Source organism: Oncorhynchus nerka, linkage group LG8 (genome assembly GCF_034236695.1).
Source record: "Oncorhynchus nerka isolate Pitt River linkage group LG8, Oner_Uvic_2.0, whole genome shotgun sequence".
In the NCBI taxonomy this organism is placed as follows: domain Eukaryota; kingdom Metazoa; phylum Chordata; class Actinopteri; order Salmoniformes; family Salmonidae; genus Oncorhynchus; species Oncorhynchus nerka.
Window position 1 is genome coordinate 59,278,982 of NC_088403.1, and position 20,000 is coordinate 59,298,981.

Sequence of the window (20,000 nt, forward strand, 5' to 3'; positions counted from 1 at the left end):
TCGGCTAATCAACCCCTCAAGAAAATCATGGAGGAAACGACCGTGTCATAAAAACCGGGAAATTGGGCGCTCCACTCCACCTAATGGAGACTGAATTTTGGAGATGAGAAAACCCTGCCGGTGCAAAATATGAGTCCTGGAGAGTCAGCTGATCCATATTCCTTCCCTAAGCCCCTTATTTGCAAGCAGAGGAGCCAGGACTTAGGCAGGGTGAGCAGGCTAGGAATGTGAGCTAAGCAGCAGGAGGTGTCACTGAGACTGCAGGATCAATTCTCAATATCTCCTGGGTGAATCATCGCCTGGCCATTTCATCTGAAGAATAGGCTCAAGCCAATCAGACACCGCAATGTTGAAGTGATAGTGTTAAGAAACCAATCAATTACTTTGTTACTAGTTGAGAGAGTTGCATCAAACCAATGGCAGAACTTTGGAGAAGAGGTGTCCTTGAAATGGGGCCTATTCTCGGACTGCAAATCTCATAATTCCCGTTCCAAATGACTGTATATGGCTCCATCAACGATTATGGAAGATTCCAGGGCACACTCACGTCATGACCAACGTCTCATCTCCCGGCTCGCTCAAAAGTCCGTCCACGAACACTGAGGTGCTTGTGAAGTTGTGGATGGTCCAGGTGCGTCCCTCATCAATACTGAACCTGAGGAGAAAAGACAACAACACAATCACATCCACCGTATGGAGGTATATATATATATAGGCTCTTCTCAACAAGCGGCCATCTTGGATGAGGTAGAAATGAACAGTATTTCTCATACAGTCTCTCTCATACTCTGTGTATATTATCTAATCTGTCTCTCTAGTGTGTTTCTCATTATATATTAGTAGGGTTCCTGACTAGCAGGATGTAATGCCGTCACACAAAACAACTATGCATCGATAACTATCATAACTATAGATTTAACTACATAACTAGATGTCTACTGACCTTAAGTTCTTTCTAAAGAATCTTGGAAAAAGTGAGTTTCCATCTTGGTAGGGTGCCCTGCTGGGTTGTTTGCGGTCATACATGACTTACGGCTCTATAGGTTTTAATAGAACGGCCATCTTGGTAGGGTGCCCTGCTGGGTTGTTTGCGGTCATACATGACTTACGGCTCTATAGGTTTTAATAGAACGGCCATCTTGGTAGGGTGCCCTGCTGGGTTGTTTGCGGTCATACATGACTTACGGCTCTTGGTAGGTTTTTTGCGGTCATAGAACGGGTTTTAATAGAACCATCTTGGTAGGGTGCCCTGCTGGGTTGTTTGCATACATGACTTACGGTCATAGGTTTTACATGACTTATACATGACTTACGGCTCTATAGGTTTTAATAGAACGGCCATCTTGGAAAGAGGCTCAAAAGACCCTTCGTAATATGAGTAAGGCTCCTGTCTAGAAGGTTGTATGCGGTCATACATGCAGTGAGAGATCAGATTATCCTCAACCACGACTGAACTGTGACCTGGAACTTGACCACAAGTCACCAGGCTGTTTCGGCGTGGGCTTGTCTTCAAACACGCCACCAGATGCACACGCTAATGTTTACCAAAGCAAGGACTTTAAAATTAGAGGATAGAGTACACAAAGCTAAGCGCTAGCTCGAATGAACCTCCTGTGGTTATGGCCCCCGGATTCAACAGGGTTACATAAGTATGGTTGTGTATTGGAAAGGAATCAACGTGGGATTGAGAAGCAGACCCATGTCTGCAGGCTATGCAATTAATCATGTGCTTACAAGCCTTGAGAATACTAGAGAAACACACTAGAGAGACAGATTAGATAATATACACAGAGTATGAGAGAGACAGACATTCCAATACTGTACACAGAGAGAATCAGCCAGAGGGAATGGTTTGTTGTTGTCTGTCTCACTATCTCTCTCTCTCTTTCTTTTTCTCCTTCCCTCGTTCTTTCTTCCTCCATAACACTCTAAGACCATGTTCAAAGATGAACTTTACCGTGAGGACACAGTGGAGTCCTTTGCTGCAATCTAATCTTTTAATAACACACAAGTGTGTATTTGTGATGAATAAACCACAGCATTCTCTAACACCAATCTGCATGTAATCCATATTTCATACGTACCCTGAATAAGCAAAACGTGGCTGCATTAGAATATGTACAGATTTACTTCTGAATGTACAAATTATTATGTATAAGCCTTCATGTTTTATTTTGGCATCTCACCTCTGAGAATGTTATGTTTATACATTATTAAAAGCAACATGGCACCGGTGGGAGAATACATGAGCAACCCAAAGCAACCCGCTGCTATTTGTGTTAGAGTGAACCAGAGCCAGGAATTAGCTAACAAGCGTGTGTGAAGGGAAGTCAGAATATTGGCACGGGGCAGCCTTGAGTTGGGTCCTTTTGCTTTCCAGGGGGCCCCTAAATGAAAGTGAATCTCTGTGATCTACATACATGTATGTGCACTTCTGAGAAGGGGAGTAAAAAATCTCTCTCTCTCTCTCTCTCTCTCTCTCTCTCTCTCTCTCTCTCGAGGAGATAGTTTACCCTTAAATACTGGTCACACAGTGCACAGACGCCGATTGTGGCAGGTGTCTCCTAAACACCAAAGCTTTCTGAAAGGCTCTCTCACTCTTGCTTGAAGATATCTACTACAGCCTAGTCCAAAGGCAGTGCTTAGGGTTTAGGAAGTGAAGTGGGAATAAAGTCAAAAAGCTGGGGACATAACCTTTATGATGCTATCTTTTTAATTGAACCTTCATTTATCAAGATCATGGCTTCGTTGAGATACAATCTCTAGGAAGAGATATGATCCACAGGAAAGACCTAGTCTTGTTCAGGTGTCTGTTTTGAAGGTCATATCATTGGTGGCTCCCATTTTTGTAAATTAAGTGTTTGTAAATTAAGAGTATTGGAGTTAAGGATTATTTTGTTGACAGTTAGAGGAGCCTACTTGAGTAGTTTGTTGACAGAGGAGTCTACTTGAGTATATTGTTGACAGAGAAGCCTACTTGACTATTCTGTTGACAGTTAGAGGAGCCAACTTTAGTATTTTGTTGACAGATGAGCCTACTTGACTATTTTGTTGACAGATGAGGCTACTTGACTATTTTGTTGACAGAGGAGTCTACTTGACTATTTTGTTAACAGTTAGAGGAGCCTACTTGAGTATTTTGTTGACAGAGGAGTCTACTTGAGTATTTTGTTGATGGTTAGAGGTGCTTACGTGAGTATTTTGTTGATGGTTACAGGTGCCTACTTGAGTATTTTGTTGACAGTTAGAGGAGCATACTTGAGTATTTTGAGAGGGATGGAGGTGTTTACTTGAGTATTTTGTTGACAGTTAGAGGAGCCTACTTGAGTATTTTGAGAGGGATGGAGGTGTTTACTTGAGTATTTTGTTGACAGTTAGAGGAGCCTACTTGAGTATTTTGAGAGGGATGGAGGTGTCTTTGATGGCAACGATGACCCCTCCATGGTCCAGGTACAGGATGTGATGCTCCTCCTCAAACACCTGAAAACAGAAAGAAGAATTGCAAGAAATTATGAAAGAGACAGGAAGTGGAAAGTTAGTAAGATGATGACTGCAAGAAATTATCCCATCTCTCCTTTTCAGAAGAGTGGAGAAAAGAGGGCGATAGAGAGAGACTGAGACGTACCTGTCTCCAGGTCTTCCCACAGTCAGAGGTGATGTACATCTCTTCTTTATACTCCACCAGCTGGGAACCCAAGTTACCTGAGAGAGAGAGAGAGAGAGAGAGAGAGAGAGAGCGCAGTGAGGGAGGAGGAGGCGCTCTGTTGGATCAAAGCCTCCTGCACCGACAAGTCATTTCAGATAATTTTCCTCTCGTTCTTAACAGCGGGAACGAGGGAAAAGAGGAGGGGAGAAGTGAGGGTTGGCATGGCAGCTCGTTCTCACTCAGAACATGAGGCAGCCCACTTATCCCCTTCACTCAGGACTGACTAACTCTCCTCCTCCAGGGGTCCCCGAACAGAAATGCTAAGTATTCAATAAAGAAAAGCAGCGGTGACAGAGTGAACTCTTCTCTGGGGTTGAAGTGCTTTGGCACGGTATCTTCCATTCCTCTAAGCCACTACCTTTCTAGGGTAAATCCAGGTTGTCTAGAGGAGTGGCACTGTCAACAATAGAGCGGTCTGAGAAGGTTTAGGTGGATAGTGGGCTTGGTGAAGTGTGGAGCACACACCTCCACTGCTAGTTCTCCCCCACTGTGTCTGCCTGGCGTAAGCCTGCATTATGTCTAGTCTTGTCTGTCTGATGGCTCCACTGCTAGTTCTCCCCCACTGTGTCTGCCTGGCGTAAGCCTGCATTATGTCTAGTCTTGTCTGTCTGATGGCTCCACTGCTAGTTCTCCCCCACTGTGTCTGCCTGGCGTAAGCCTGCATTATGTCTAGTCTTGTCTGTCTGATGGCTCCACTGCTAGTTCTCCCCACTGTGTCTGCCTGGCGTAAGCCTGCATTATGTCTAGTCTTGTCTGTCTGATGGCTCCACTGCTAGTTCTCCCCCACTGTGTCTGCCTGGCGTAAGCCTGCATTATGTCTAGTCTTGTCTGTCTGATGGCTCCACTGCTAGTTCTCCCCACTGTGTCTGCCTGGCGTAAGCCTGCATTATGTCTAGTCTTGTCTGATGGCTCTGACTGGCTCCTGGCGTACTGCTTAGTTCTCCCCCACTGTGTCTCCCCACTGCCTGGCGTAAGCCTGCATTATGTCTAGTCTTGTCTGTCTGATGGCTCCACTGCTAGTTCTCCCCCACTGTGTCTGCCTGGCGTAAGCCTGCATTATGTCTAGTCTTGTCTGTCTGATGGCTCCACTGCTAGTTCTCCCCACTGTGTCTGCCTGGCGTAAGCCTGCATTATGTCTAGTCTTGTCTGTCTGATGGCTCCACTGCTAGTTCTCCCCCACTGTGTCTGCCTGGCGTAAGCCTGCATTATGTCTAGTCTTGTCTGTCTGATGGCTCCACTGCTAGTTCTCCCCACTGTGTCTGCCTGGCGTAAGCCTGCATTATGTCTAGTCTTGTCTGTCTGATGGCTCCACTGCTAGTTCTCCCCCACTGTGTCTGCCTGGCGTAAGCCTGCATTATGTCTAGTCTTGTCTGTCTGATGGCTCCACTGCTAGTTCTCCCCCACTGTGTCTGCCTGGCGTAAGCCTGCATTATGTCTAGTCTTGTCTGTCTGATGGCTCCACTGCTAGTTCTCCCCCACTGTGTCTGCCTGGCGTAAGCCTGCATTATGTCTAGTCTTGTCTGTCTGATGGCTCCACTGCTAGTTCTCCCCCACTGTGTCTGCCTGGCGTAAGCCTGCATTATGTCTAGTCTTGTCTGTCTGATGGCTCCACTGTATTGCAACACAGAGAGCCTCAGAGCTGCTTCACAGTAACGACTGGGGCTGGAACCCTCACTGCTTCACAGTAATGACTGGGGCTGGAACCCTCACTGCTTCACAGTAACGACTGGGGCTGGAATCCCTCACTGCTTCACAGTAACGACTGGGGCTGGAACCCTCACTGCTTCACAGTAATGACTGGGGCTGGAATCCCTCACTAGAACGACTGGGGCTGGAATCCCTCACTAGAACGACTGGGGCTGGAATCCCTCACTAGAACGACTGGGGCTGGAACCCTCACTGCTTCACAGTAATGACTGGGGCTGGAACCCTCACTGCTTCACAGTAACGACTGGGGCTGGAATCCCTCACTGCTTCACAGTAACGACTGGGGCTGGAACCCTCACTGCTTCACAGTAATGACTGGGGCTGGAATCCCTCACTAGAACGACTGGGGCTGGAATCCCTCACTAGAACGACTGGGGCTGGAATCCCTCACTAGAACGACTGGGGCTGGAACCCTCACTGCTTCACAGTAATGACTGGGGCTGGAACCCTCACTGCTTCACAGTAACGACTGGGGCTGGAATCCCTCACTGCTTCACAGTAACGACTGGGGCTGGAACCCTCACTGCTTCACAGTAATGACTGGGGCTGGAATCCCTCACTAGAACGACTGGGGCTGGAATCCCTCACTAGAACGACTGGGGCTGGAATCCCTCACTAGAACGACTGGGGCTGGAACCCTCACTGCTTCACAGTAACGACTGGGGCTGGAACCCTCACTGCTTCACAGTAATGACTGGGGCTGGAACCCTCACTGCTTCACAGTAATGACTGGGGCTGGAATCCCTCACTAGAACGACTGGGGCTGGAATCCCTCACTAGAACGACTGGGGCTGGAATCTCTCACTGGAACGACTGGGGCTGGAATCCTCACTGCTTCACAGTAATGACTGGGGCTGGAACCCTCACTGCTTCACAGTAATGACTGGGGCTGGAATCCCTCACTGGAACGACTGGGGCTGGAATCCCTCACTAGAATGACTGGGGTTGGAATCTCTCACAGTAACGACTGGGGCTGGAATCTCTCACTGGAACGACTGGGGCTGGAATCCCTCACTGCTTCACAGTAACGACTGGGGCTGGAATCCCTCACTAGAACGACTGGGGCTGGAATCCCTCACTAGAACGACTGGGGCTGGAATCCCTCACTGCTTCACAGTAATGACTGGGGCTGGAATCCCTCACTAGAACGACTGGGGCTGGAATCCCTCACTGCTTCACAGTAATGACTGGGGCTGGAATCCCTCACTGCCTCACAGTAATGACTGGGGCTGGAATCCCTCACAAGAACAACTGGGGCTGGAATCTCTCACTGGAACGACTAGGGCTGGAATCCCTCACTGCTTCACAGTAATGACTGGGGCTGGAATCCCTCACTGGAACGACTAGGGCTGGAATCCCTCACTGCTTCACAGTAATGACTGGGGCTGGAATCCCTCACTGGAACGACTAGGGCTGGAATCCCTCACTGCTTCACAGTAATGACTGGGGCTGGAACCCTCACTGCTTCACAGTAACGACTGGGGCTGGAATCCCTCACTAGAACGACTGGGGCTGGAATCCCTCACTGCTTCACAGTAATGACTGGGGCTGGAATCCCTCACTAGAACGACTGGGGCTGGAATCTCTCACTGGAACGACTGGGGCTGGAATCCCTCACTAGAACGACTGGGGCTGGAATCCCTCACTGCTTCACAGTAACGACTGGGGCTGGAATCCCTCACTGCTTCACTAGAACGACTGGGGCTGGAACCCTCACTGCTTCACAGTAATGACTGGGGCTGGAACCCTCACTGCTTCACAGTAATGACTGGGGCTGGAACCCTCACTGCTTCACAGTAATGACTAGGGCTGGAACCCTCACTGCTTCACAGTAATGACTGGGGCTGGAACCCTCACTGCTTCACAGTAATGACTGGGGCTGGATCCCTCACTGCTTCACAGTAACGACTGGGGCTGGAACCCTCACTGCTTCACAGTAATGACTGGGGCTGGAACCCTCACTGCTTCACAGTAACGACTGGGGCTGGAATCCCTCACTGCTTCACAGTAACGACTGGGGCTGGAACCCTCACTGCTTCACAGTAATGACTGGGGCTGGAATCCCTCACTAGAACGACTGGGGCTGGAACCCTCACTGCTTCACAGTAACGACTGGGGCTGGAACCCTCACTGCTTCACAGTAATGACTGGGGCTGGAACCCTCACTGCTTCACAGTAATGACTGGGGCTGGAATCCCTCACTAGAACGACTGGGGCTGGAATCCCTCACTAGAACGACTGGGGCTGGAATCTCTCACTGGAACGACTGGGGCTGGAATCCTCACTGCTTCACAGTAATGACTGGGGCTGGAACCCTCACTGCTTCACAGTAATGACTGGGGCTGGAATCCCTCACTGGAACGACTGGGGCTGGAATCCCTCACTAGAACGACTGGGGCTGGAATCTCTCACAGTAACGACTGGGGCTGGAATCTCTCACTGGAACGACTGGGGCTGGAATCCCTCACTGCTTCACAGTAACGACTGGGGCTGGAATCCCTCACTAGAACGACTGGGGCTGGAATCCCTCACTAGAACGACTGGGGCTGGAATCCCTCACTGCTTCACAGTAATGACTGGGGCTGGAATCCCTCACTGCTTCACAGTAATGACTGGGGCTGGAATCCCTCACTGCCTCACAGTAATGACTGGGGCTGGAATCCCTCACTAGAACAACTGGGGCTGGAATCTCTCACTGGAACGACTAGGGCTGGAATCCCTCACTGCTTCACAGTAATGACTGGGGCTGGAATCCCTCACTGGAACGACTAGGGCTGGAATCCCTCACTGCTTCACAGTAATGACTGGGGCTGGAATCCCTCACTGGAACGACTAGGGCTGGAATCCCTCACTGCTTCACAGTAATGACTGGGGCTGGAACCCTCACTGCTTCACAGTAACGACTGGGGCTGGAATCCCTCACTAGAACGACTGGGGCTGGAATTCCTCACTGCTTCACAGTAATGACTGGGGCTGGAATCCCTCACTAGAACGACTGGGGCTGGAATCTCTCACTGGAACGACTGGGGCTGGAATCCCTCACTGCTTCACAGTAACGACTGGGGCTGGAACCCTCACTGCTTCACAGTAATGACTGGGGCTGGAACCCTCACTGCTTCACAGTAATGACTGGGGCTGGAACCCTCACTGCTTCACAGTAATGACTAGGGCTGGAACCCTCACTGCTTCACAGTAATGACTGGGGCTGGAACCCTCACTGCTTCACAGTAATGACTGGGGCTGGAACCCTCACTGCTTCACAGTAATGACTGGGGCTGGAACCCTCACTGCTTCACAGTAATGACTAGGGCTGGAACCCTCACTGCTTCACAGTAATGACTGGGGCTGGAACCCTCACTGCTTCACAGTAACGACTGGGGCTGGAACCCTCACTGCTTCACAGTAACGACTGGGGCTGGAACCCTCACTGCTTCACAGTAATGACTGGGGCTGGAACCCTCACTGCTTCACAGTAACGACTGGGGCTGGAATCCCTCACTGCTTCACAGTAACGACTGGGGCTGGAACCCTCACTGCTTCACAGTAACGACTGGGGCTGGAACCCTCACTGCTTCACAGTAACGACTGGGGCTGGAATCCCTCACTAGAACGACTGGGGCTGGAATCCCTCACTGCTTCACAGTAACGACTGGGGCTGGAACCCTCACTGCTTCACAGTAACGACTGGGGCTGGAACCCTCACTGCTTCACAGTAATGACTGGGGCTGGAATCCCTCACTAGAACGACTGGGGCTGGAATCCCTCACTGCTTCACAGTAACGACTGGGGCTGGAACCCTCACTGCTTCACAGTAATGACTGGGGATGGAATCCCTCACTGCTTCACAGTAATGACTGGGGATGGAATCCCTCACTGCTTCACAGTAATGACTGGGGCTGGAATCCCTCACTGCTTCACAGTAACGACTGGGGATGGAATCCCTCACTGCTTCACAGTAATGACTGGGGCTGGAATCCCTCACTGCTTCACTAGAACGACTGGGGATGGAATCCTCACTGCTTCACAGTAACGACTGGGGCTGGAATCCCTCACTGCTTCACAGTAACGACTGGGGATGGAATCCCTCACTGCTTCACAGTAACGACTGGGGCTGGAATCTCTCACTGCTTCACTAGAACGACTGGGGATGGAATCCTCACTGCTTCACAGTAATGACTGGGGATGGAATCCCTCACTGCTTCACTAGAACGACTGGGGCTGGAATCCCTCACTGCTTCACAGTAACGACTGGGGCTGGAATCCCTCACTGCTTCACTAGAACGACTGGGGCTGGAATCCCTCACTGCTTCACAGTAACGACTGGGGATGGAATCCCTCACTGCTTCACTAGAACGACTGGGGCTGGAATCCCTCACTGCTTCACTAGAACGACTGGGGCTGGAATCCCTCACTGCTTCACTAGAACGACTGGGGCTGGAATCCCTCACTGCTTCACTAGAACGACTGGGGCTGGAATCCCTCACTAGAATGACTGGGGCTGGAATCCCTCACTGCTTCACTAGAACGACTGGGGCTGGAATCCCTCACTGCTTCACTAGAACGACTGGGGCTGGAATCCCTCACTAGAACGACTGGGGCTGGAATCCCTCACTGCTTCACAGTAATGACTGGGGCTGGAATCCCTCACTGGAACGACTGGGGCTGGAATCCCTCACTGCTTCACAGTAACGACTGGGGCTGGAATCTCTCACTGCTTCACAGTAACGACTGGGGCTGGAATCTCTCACTGCTTCACAGTAACGACTGGGGATGGAATCCCTCACTGCTTCACAGTAACGACTGGGGCTGGAATCTCTCACTGCTTCACAGTAACGACTGGGGCTGGAATCTCTCACTGCTTCACAGTAACGACTGGGGCTGGAATCCCTCACTGCTTCACTAGAACCAGTAGTCTAAAGCGTACCTCAACTGAAAGGCCTAACCAACTCCTGTTCACTAGCTAACTAGTTGATTTCTCATAGATGTTTTTCTTCTTCTTAAAACTGCAATGTTGGTTAAGGGTATATAAGCAAGCATTTCACTGTAAGGTCCACCTGGCGCATGTAAGAAATACAATTTGATTTGAAACTGTAGGGGTTCCCAGTCTTAGTGTCAGCATCCCCACAGGGTGCTGATGAAGTGTCTCATACAGAGAGTAATGCTGTGTTCCTAGGTAAAGCCAAATCACCAGAATGATTGGTCATAATGTAACCATGGCCACTGCAGTAATGACGTAAGAACCACTGTCGCCAGGGCAGTGGTTGTCATGGTTACTCACCTGCGCCCATGATGAGTCCGGGGGCGGAGTCTTTGGTGTGAACGGTCCCTGATACGTAGGGGTTGTCAGCCCAGCGCAGGTGGAGGTGGAGGTGACAGTCAGGCTAGGAGAGGGGACAGAGAGCTGACATGAGTAGGGTTCTCCTCTCTCTCTCTCTCTCTCTCTCTCTCTCTCTCTCCTCTCTCTCCCTCCCTCTCTCTCCCTCCCTCTCTCTGTCTCTCTCTCTCTCTCTCTCTCCCCCTCTCTCCCTCTCTCCCTCTCTCTCTCTCTCGCTCTCTCTCTCTCTCTCCCCCTCTCTCTCTCTCTCTCTCTTTCTCTCTCTCTCTCTCTCTCTCTCTCTCTCTCTCTCTCCCTCCCTCCCTCTCTCTCTCTCTCTCTCTAGCCTGTATCTGGCCCTCTCAACCCCAGTACAGATGGTATCACGTGCACTGAATCAAACCGCCTGTATCTGGCCCTCTCAAACCTAAATAAAAAAGTAGCCTGTTTGCAGCACTATTAGGCAGTAGATTAAACACAGACACCACACATGAATCCACATTTAACAGAAATGTACCAATCACCAGCCTCCTATTCAATCAGACATTATTATTCTAATGTGCTTTGAGACAGGCCTTTTAGATGGAGTAGTAGCAGTGTCGTCTTGGACACACCGTGGGGGTGATAGTGTTGTTGGCAGAGGACACGTGTCTCGGACCTGTCACCTGGCGTCAGCTGTCACAAACGAGGAGCAGATACAAACGAGGGAGGAGTAATGGGTGTTCTAAAACAAAGTTATGGTTCAACTTTCTCTGTCTGAGGGACCGATGGCTAATAATGACTCAGTCACCCAGCCCTGTAGATGTTCACGAGACCACGGCCTGATTGAATACCTTAAAACTGCACCCTTCTTGCCTTCCACCCAGGAAGTAATCACGTACATGTCAGCAGATTGATGGGTATTAAGCTGCTGCATTGTGGGTAGTGCATGGTTTCCTTACTGATTTGCAGTTGACCGGTTTGCCGTTCATGTCAGTAGTAGGCGGAGCTAGCGGTTCCCAGTCTCGGCCTTTGTTATAGGTGATGAGAGTCCGCACTTTGCCATCCACCTTCTGATTGGCCAGGAAGACCCCCTTGATCCCGCGCACCTGGAAAGCAATGACAACAGACATCTCTGTTATGGTATTGTACTGTAGTGAGGTATAAAACTGATGTGTGGTCAGTTTGTATGGGTCCTAGCTATACTAAAGCACATGCTTGTAGAAAAGACTGTTCAGAGATCAGAATGTTGTTTAGTCAGAGACAGAATCACACAGAGCAGAGTTCTCCAGATACACATGTCTACAGTGCATTCGGAAAGTATTCAGACCCCTTGACTTTTTCCACATTTTGTTACGTTACTGCCTTATTCTAAAATGGATTTTTAAAAATCTATCTACACACAATACACAATAATGATGAAGTGAAAACAGGTTTTTAAACATTTTTGCAAATACCTTATTTACATAAGTATTCAGACCCTTTGCTATGAGACTCAGGTGCATCCTGTTTCCATTGATCATCCTTGAGATGTTTCTACAACTTCATTGTCCATCTGTGGTAAATACAAATGATTGGACATGATTTGGAAAGGTCTGTCTATATAAGATCCCACAGTTGACAGTGAAGGTCAGAGCAAAAACAAAGCCATGAGGTGGAAGGAATTGTCTGTAAAGTGACAGGATCGTGTCGAGGCACTGATCTGGGGAAGAGTACCAAACATTTCTGCCACATTGAAGGTCCCCAACAACACAGTGGCCTCATTCTTAAATGGAAGAAGTTCGGAACCACCAAGACTCTTCCTAGAGCTGGCCGCCCAGCCAAACTGAGCAGAATGACCTTCGTCAGGGAGGTGACCAAGAACCCGATGGTCACTCTGACAGAGCTCCAGAGTTCCTCTGTGGAGATGGGAAAATCTTCCAGAAGGACAACCATCTCTGCAGCACTCCATCAATCAGGCCTTTATGGTAGAGTGGCCAGACGGATGCCACTCCTCATTAAAAGGCAGATGACAGCCATCTTGAAGTTTGCCAATAGGCACTAAAGGTACTCTCAGACCATGAGAAACAAGATTCTCTGGTCTGATGAAACCAAAATTGAACTCTTTGGCCTGAATGCCAAGCGTCACATCTGGAGGAAACCTGGAACCATCCCTACGGTGAAGCATAATGGTGGCAGCATCATGCTGTGGGGATGTCGAAGGTTCCCCTTCCAACAGGACAACGACCCTAAGCACACATCTAAGACAAAACAGGAGTGGCTTCGGGACAAGTCTCTGAATGTCCTTGAGTGGCCCAGTCAGAGCCTGGACTTGAACCCAATCGAACATCTCTGTAGAGACCTTAAAATAGCTGTACAGCGATGCTCCCCATCCAACCTGACAGAGCTTGAGAGGATCTGCAGAGAAGAATGGGAGGAACTCCCCAAATACAAATGGGAGAAACTCCCAAAATACAGGTGTGCCAAGCTTGTAGCGTCATACCCAACAAGACTCGAGGCTGTAATCGCTGCCAAAGGTGCTTCAACAAAGTACTGAGTAAAGGGTCTGAATTCTTATGTAAATGTGATGTTTCTGTTTTAAATTTGTAATAAATTAGCAAACATAAAAAAAAAAAATGTTTTTGCTTCGTCATTATGGGGTATTGTGTATAGTTTGATGACGGGAAAAGGTCGTAACCTAACAAAATGTGGAAAAAGTCAAGGGGTCTGAATACTTTCCAAAGGTACTGTATAATGGAACTATTATTGCTACTCGGTCAGGGGAGAGTCACTTGTCAGCAGGTTCGGTTAAGAGAGACGACCTAAAGGGAATATGGAATAAAACAACCTGTCTAGATGTCTCTGTCTCACTCTGCAATTCTCTCTATGAAACTCGTATCTACTGTATCTGTGTACCCCTCTTTCTGTCTTGTCTTCCTCTATCTGTACCTGCAACACACCCTCTCTCCTCTCCTTCTCTCTCTCTCCCTCCATCTCCTTCTTTCTCTAAGCTTTCCCTCCCTCTCCTTTACTCTCTTTCTTTTTCTCCATCTCTCTCACTGTGTGATGAAGAGCGAGGGATGTGAGAGGAGAGGGCAGCCTGGAACGAAGGATGTGTGAGGAGAGTGCAGCCTGGAGCGAGGGATGTGTGAGGAGAGGGCAGCCTGGAGCGAGGGATGTGAGAGGAGAGAGCAGTCTGGAGGGAGGGATGTGTGAGGAGAGGGCAGCCTGGAGGGAGGGATGTGAGAGGAGAGGGCAGCCTGGAGGGAGGGATGTGTGAGGAGAGGAGAGGGCAGCCTGGAGGGAGGGATGTGAGAGGAGAGGGCAGCCTGGAGGGAGGGATGTGTGAGGAGAGTGCAGCCTGGAGAGAGGGATGTGAGAGGAGAGGGCAGCCTGGAGCGAGGGATGTGAGAGGAGAGTGTAGCCTGGAGGGAGGGATGTGAGAGGAGAGGGCAGCCTGGAGCGAGGGATGTGTGAGGAGAGGGCAGCCTGGAGCGAGGGATGTGAGAGGAGAGAGCAGTCTGGAGGGAGGGATGTGTGAGGAGAGGGCAGCCTGGAGGGAGGGATGTGAGAGGAGAGGGCAGCCTGGAGGGAGGGATGTGTGAGGAGAGGGCAGCCTGGAGCGAGGGATGTGTGAGGAGAGAGCAGTCTGGAGGGAGGGATGTGCGAGGAGAGGGCAGCCTGGAGGGAGGGATGTGAGAGGAGAGGGCAGCCTGGAGGGAGGGATGTGTGAGGAGAGTGCAGCCTGGAGCGAGGGATGTGAGAGGAGAGGAGAGGGCAGTCTGGAGGGAGGGATGTGAGAGGAGAGTGCAGTCTGGAGCGAGGGATGTGAGAGGAGAGTGCAGTCTGGAGCGAGGGATGTGAGAGGAGAGGGCAGCCTGGAGCGAGGGATGTGAGAGGAGAGGGCAGCCTGGAGGGAGGGATGTGAGAGGAGAGGGCAGCCTGGAGGGAGGGATGTGAGAGGAGAGGGCAGCCTAGAGGGAGGGATGTGTGAGGAGAGGAGAGAGCAGCCTGGAGGGAGGGATGTGTGAGGAGAGGAGAGAGCAGCCTGGAGGGAGGGATGTGTGAGGAGAGGAGAGAGCAGCCTGGAGGGAGGGATGTGTGAGGAGAGGTGAGAGCAGCCTGGAGCGAGGGATGTGAGAGGAGAGTGCAACCTGGAGGGAGGGATGTGAGAGGAGAGTGTGAGGAGAGGAGAGAGCAGCCTGGAGGGAGGGATGTGAGAGGAGAGTGCAACCTGGAGGGAGGGATGTGAGAGGAGAGTGCAACCTGGAGGGAGGATGTGAGAGGAGAGGGCAGCCTGGAGCGAGGGATGTGAGAGGAGAGAGCAGTCTGGAGCGAGGGATGTGAGAGGAGAGGGCAGTCTGGAGGGAGGGATGTGAGAGGAGAGGGCAGCCTGGAGCGAGGGATGTGTGAGGAGAGGGCAGCCTGGAGCGAGGGATGTGAGAGGAGAGAGCAGTCTGGAGGGAGGGATGTGTGAGGAGAGGGCAGCCTGGAGGGAGGGATGTGAGAGGAGAGGGCAGCCTGGAGGGAGGGATGTGTGAGGAGAGTGCAGCCTGGAGCGAGGGATGTGAGAGGAGAGGAGAGGGCAGTCTGGAGGGAGGGATGTGAGAGGAGAGTGCAGTCTGGAGCGAGGGATGTGAGAGGAGAGTGCAGTCTGGAGCGAGGGATGTGAGAGGAGAGGGCAGCCTGGAGCGAGGGATGTGAGAGGAGAGGGCAGCCTGGAGGGAGGGATGTGAGAGTAGAGGGCAGCCTGGAGGGAGGGATGTGAGAGGAGAGGGCAGCCTGGAGGGAGGGATGTGAGAGGAGAGGGCAGCCTGGAGCGAGGGATGTGAGAGGAGAGGGCAGCCTGGAGGGAGGGATGTGAGAGGAGAGGGCAGCCTGGAGGAGGGATGTGAGAGGAGAGGGCAGCCTGGAGGGAGGGATGTGAGAGGAGAGGGCAGCCTGGAGCGAGGGATGTGTGAGGAGAGGAGGGAGAGCAGCCTGGAGGGAGGGATGTGTGAGGAGAGGAGAGGAGCAGCCTGGAGGGAGGGATGTGTGAGAGGAGTGAGAGAGAGAGCAGCCTGGAGGGGGAGGGATGTGAGAGGAGAGGAGAGAGCAGCCTGGAGGGAGGGATGTGTGAGGAGAGGGCAGCCTGGAGAGAGCAGCCTGGAGCGAGGGATGTGAGAGGAGAGTGCAACCTGGAGGGAGGGATGTGAGAGGAGAGGGAGCATGTGACCTGGAGGGAGGGATGTGTGAGGAGAGGAGAGAGCAGCCTGGAGGGAGGGATGTGAGAGGAGAGTGCAACCTGGAGGGAGGGATGTGAGAGGAGAGGAGAGAGCAGTCTGGAGGGAGGGATGTGAGAGGAGAGTGCAGTCTGGAGCGAGGGATGTGAGAGGAGAGTGCAGTCTGGAGCGAGGGATGTGAGAGGAGAGGAGAGAGCAGCCTGGAGCGAGGGATGTGAGAGGAGAGGAGAGGGCAGCCTGGAGGGAGGGATGTGAGAGGAGAGGGCAGCTTGGAGGGAGGGATGTGAGAGGAGAGGGCAGCCTGGAGGGAGGGATGTGAGAGGAGAGGGAAGCCTGGAGGGAGGGATGTGAGAGGAGAGGGCAGCCTGGAGGGAGGGATGTGAGAGGAGAAGGCAGCCTGGAGGGAGGGATGTGAGAGGAGAGGGCAGCCTGGAGGGAGGGATGTGAGAGGAGAGGGCAGCCTGGAGGGAGGGATGTGAGAGGAGAGGGCAGCCTGGAGCGAGGGATGTGTGAGGAGAGGAGAGAGCAGCCTGGAGGGAGGGATGTGTGAGGAGAGGAGAGAGCAGCCTGGAGGGAGGGATGTGAGAGGAGAGGGCAGCCTGGAGCGAGGGATGTGAGAGGAGAGGGCAGCCTGGAGCGAGGGATGTGAGAGGAGAGGAGAGGGCAGCCTGGAGGGAGGGATGTGTGAGGAGAGGAGAGAGCAGCCTGGAGGGAGGGATGTGTGAGGAGAGGAGAGAGCAGCCTGGAGGGAGGGATGTGTGAGGAGAGGAGAGAGCAGCCTGGAGCGAGGGATGTGAGAGGAGAGTGCAACCTGGAGGGAGGGATGTGAGAGGAGAGGAGAGAGCAGCCTGGAGCGAGGGATGTGAGAGGAGAGGGCAACCTGGAGGGAGGGATGTGAGAGGAGAGGGCAGCCTGGAGGGAGGGATGTGAGAGGAGAGGGCAACCTGGAGGGAGGGATGTGAGAGGAGAGGGCAACCTGGAGGGAGGGATGTGAGAGGAGAGGAGAGTGCAGTCTGGAGCGAGGGATGTGTGATGAGAGTGCAACCTGGAGGGAGGGATGTGAGAGGAGAGGGCAGCCTGGAGCGAGGGATGTGAGAGGAGAGGGCAGCCTGGAGGGAGGGATGTGTGAGGAGAGGAGAGCGCAGCCTGGAGGGAGGGATGTGAGAGGAGAGTGCAACCTGGAGGGAGGGATGTGAGAGGAGAGGGCAACCTGGAGGGAGGGATGTGTGAGGAGAGGAGAGAGCAGCCTGGAGCGAGGGATGTGAGAGGAGAGTGCAACCTGGAGCGAGGGATGTGTGATGAGAGGGCAGCCTGGAGGGAGGGATGTGAGAGGAGAGTGCAGTCTGGAGCGAGGGATGTGTGATGAGAGTGCAGTCTGGAGCGAGGGATGTGAGAGGAGAGGAGAGTGCAGTCTGGAGCGAGGGATGTGTGAGGAGAGGAGAGAGCAGCCTGGAGCGAGGGATGTGAGAGGAGAGTGCAACCTGGAGCGAGGGATGTGTGATGAGAGGGCAGCCTGGAGGGAGGGATGTGAGAGGAGAGTGCAGTCTGGAGCGAGGGATGTGAGAGGAGAGGGCAGCCTGGAGCGAGGCATGTGAGAGGAGAGGGCAGCCTGGAGGGAGGGATGTGAGAGGAGAGGGCAGCCTGGAGGGAGGGATGTGAGAGGAGAGGGCAGCCTGGAGGGAGGGATGTGAGAGGAGAGGGCAACCTGGAGGGAGGGATGTGAGAGGAGAGGGCAGCCTGGAGCGAGGGATGTGTGATGAGAGGGCAGCCTGGATGGAGGGATGTGAGAGGAGAGTGCAGTCTGGAGCGAGGGATGTGAGAGGAGAGGAGAGTGCAGTCTGGAGCGAGGGATGTGTGATGAGAGTGCAACCTGGAGGGAGGGATGTGAGAGGAGAGGGCAGCCTGGAGGGAGGGATGTGAGAGGAGAGGGCAGCCTGGAGCGAGGGATGTGAGAGGAGAGGGCAGCCTGGAGCGAGGGATGTGAGAGGAGAGGGCAGCCTGGAGGGAGGGATGTGAGAGGAGAGGGCAGCCTGGAGGGAGGGATGTGAGAGGAGAGGGCAGCCTGGAGCGAGGGATGTGAGAGGAGAGGGCAGCCTGGAGGGAGGGATGTGTGAGGAGAGGGCAGCCTGGAGGGAGGGATGTGAGAGGAGAGGAGAGAGCAGCCTGGAGCGAGGGATGTGTGAGGAGAGGGCAGCCTGGAGCGAGGGATGTGTGAGGAGAGGGCAGCCTGGAGGGAGGGATGTGAGAGGAGAGGAGAGGGCAGCCTGGAGGGAGGGATGTTAGAGGAGAGGGCAGCCTGCAGCGAGGGATGTGAGAGGAGAGGGCAGCCTGGAGCGAGGGATGTGTGAGGAGAGGGCAGCCTGGAGGGAGGGATGTGAGAGGAGAGTGTAGCCTGGAGGGAGGGATGTGAGAGGAGAGGGCAGCCTGCAGCGAGGGATGTGAGAGGAGAGGAGAGGGCAGCCTGGAGCGAGGGATGTGAGAGGAGAGGGCAGCCTGGAGGGAGGGATGTGAGAGGAGAGGAGAGGGCAGCCTGGAGCGAGGGATGTGTGAGGAGAGGGCAGCCTGGAGGGAGGGATGTGAGAGGAGAGGAGGAGAAGAAACGTGTTCTGCAGTGCTGGCCCTCGGCTTCACGGACCCCTTCCTCCCCTCTTCCTCCTCTCTTCCTCCTCTCTTCCTCCCCTCTTCCTCACACTACATTACCACTCTAGTCATTTAGCAGACGCTCTTATCCAGAGTGGTTTACAGCAGTGGGACTCAAACCCACAACCATAGCACCATGCTCTACTGAACTGAGTCACAGCTTAAGACCCACTCAAACCCACAACCATAGCACCATGCTCTACCGAACTGAGTCACAGCTTAAGACCCACTCAAAGCCACAGGCGATCCAGACATGGCTCTGCGCTGCCGTGGAGGTGGGACCACCTACCCACTGTTACCTTGGCAACGACTAGCAATGCCGAAAGTCCGTGTAAGCGGGAACAACATTATGGAAATGAGTGATACACTCTGTGTAACAGAGAATAAAGACGGGAAATCAAGGTGTGTATCAACTCCCACCCAAACACACAAGGTAAAGACTTGGAGAGAAAGAGCTTGGCAGTTCATAAGGAAGTTGAAGTGAACTGTGCTAACCTAACCCACCTATGAAGTACAACACCACCACCACATTCCCATTGTTCAGGGTGTAATGACATGTCCTACAGCTAGGGGGCAGGGTTCCCTTCTCTCACCTGTCCTGTGCCATTTAGCAGAAAGTAACAGAACAGCGAGTACATATATTATAAACTAGGTGGTTTGATCCCTGATTGGCTGAAAGCTGTGGTATATCAGACAGTATACCACAGGTATGAAACAAATTGTTTACTGCTCTAATTACCTTGGTAACCAGTTTATAATAGCAATAAGGCACCTCAGGGGTTTGTGGTATATGGACAATATACCACGGCTAAGGACTGTTCTTACACACGATGCAACACAACACACCCTCAGGCCTTATTGCTTACTATGCAAACCATCAGCGGGGATCAAACCCACAACTGTAGCATCGCTAGCGCTTTGCTCTGACCAACTGAGCCACAGAGGAGCATCACAGGACTCACCTCCAGTATGTCTATAACGACGCTCTCCTCCGGCTGCTTGGCACTGCGGACGTTCTCCAGCACGACGGAGTAGTAAACACCCTGCGGGTCCGACTGGTACAGGTTGTAGCTGTCTGTCTGGTACCACTCCTGCAGGGCCAGGAACACCTGGCTCTCATCCGTACTCACTATGTGGACGTCCTGGGGAGTGAGAGAGAGATAGAAGAAGGGATGGAGTGAGAGGAGGGGAGGATGATGAGGGAGGTGGAGGAGAGGGAAGAGGAGATAAGTCAACAACTTTGATTTGAAATCAGAGAGACAGAGACGGAGACAGAGAGAGAGACAGAGACAGAGAGAGAGACAGAGACAGAGAGAGAGACAGAGAGACAGAGAGACAGAGAGAGAGGGAGAGAGACAGAGAGAGACAGAGAGAGAGAGAGAGAGAGAGAGAGAGAGAGAGAGAGAGAGAGAGAGAGAGGGAGAGAGAGAGAGAGAAAGAGAGAGAAAGAGAG

General features: G+C 52.4%; 1 protein-coding gene across 3 annotated transcripts in view; it reads right to left on the reverse strand.

The window, feature by feature from the left end:
* Positions 1-20,000, reverse strand: part of LOC115133868 (VPS10 domain-containing receptor SorCS2-like) — a 431,471-nt gene that overhangs the window by 23,996 nt on the left and 387,475 nt on the right. For all 3 annotated transcript variants that reach the window (XM_065021949.1, XM_065021948.1, XM_065021950.1), the window contains exons 9-14: positions 19,510-19,689; positions 11,669-11,815; positions 10,692-10,794; positions 3,626-3,702; positions 3,389-3,480; positions 548-655 (exon numbers count right to left, since the gene is read on the reverse strand). In XM_065021949.1, coding sequence (XP_064878021.1) covers positions 548-655; positions 3,389-3,480; positions 3,626-3,702; positions 10,692-10,794; positions 11,669-11,815; positions 19,510-19,689 — 707 coding nt within the window. The remainder of the gene's footprint in view (positions 1-547; positions 656-3,388; positions 3,481-3,625; positions 3,703-10,691; positions 10,795-11,668; positions 11,816-19,509; positions 19,690-20,000) is intronic.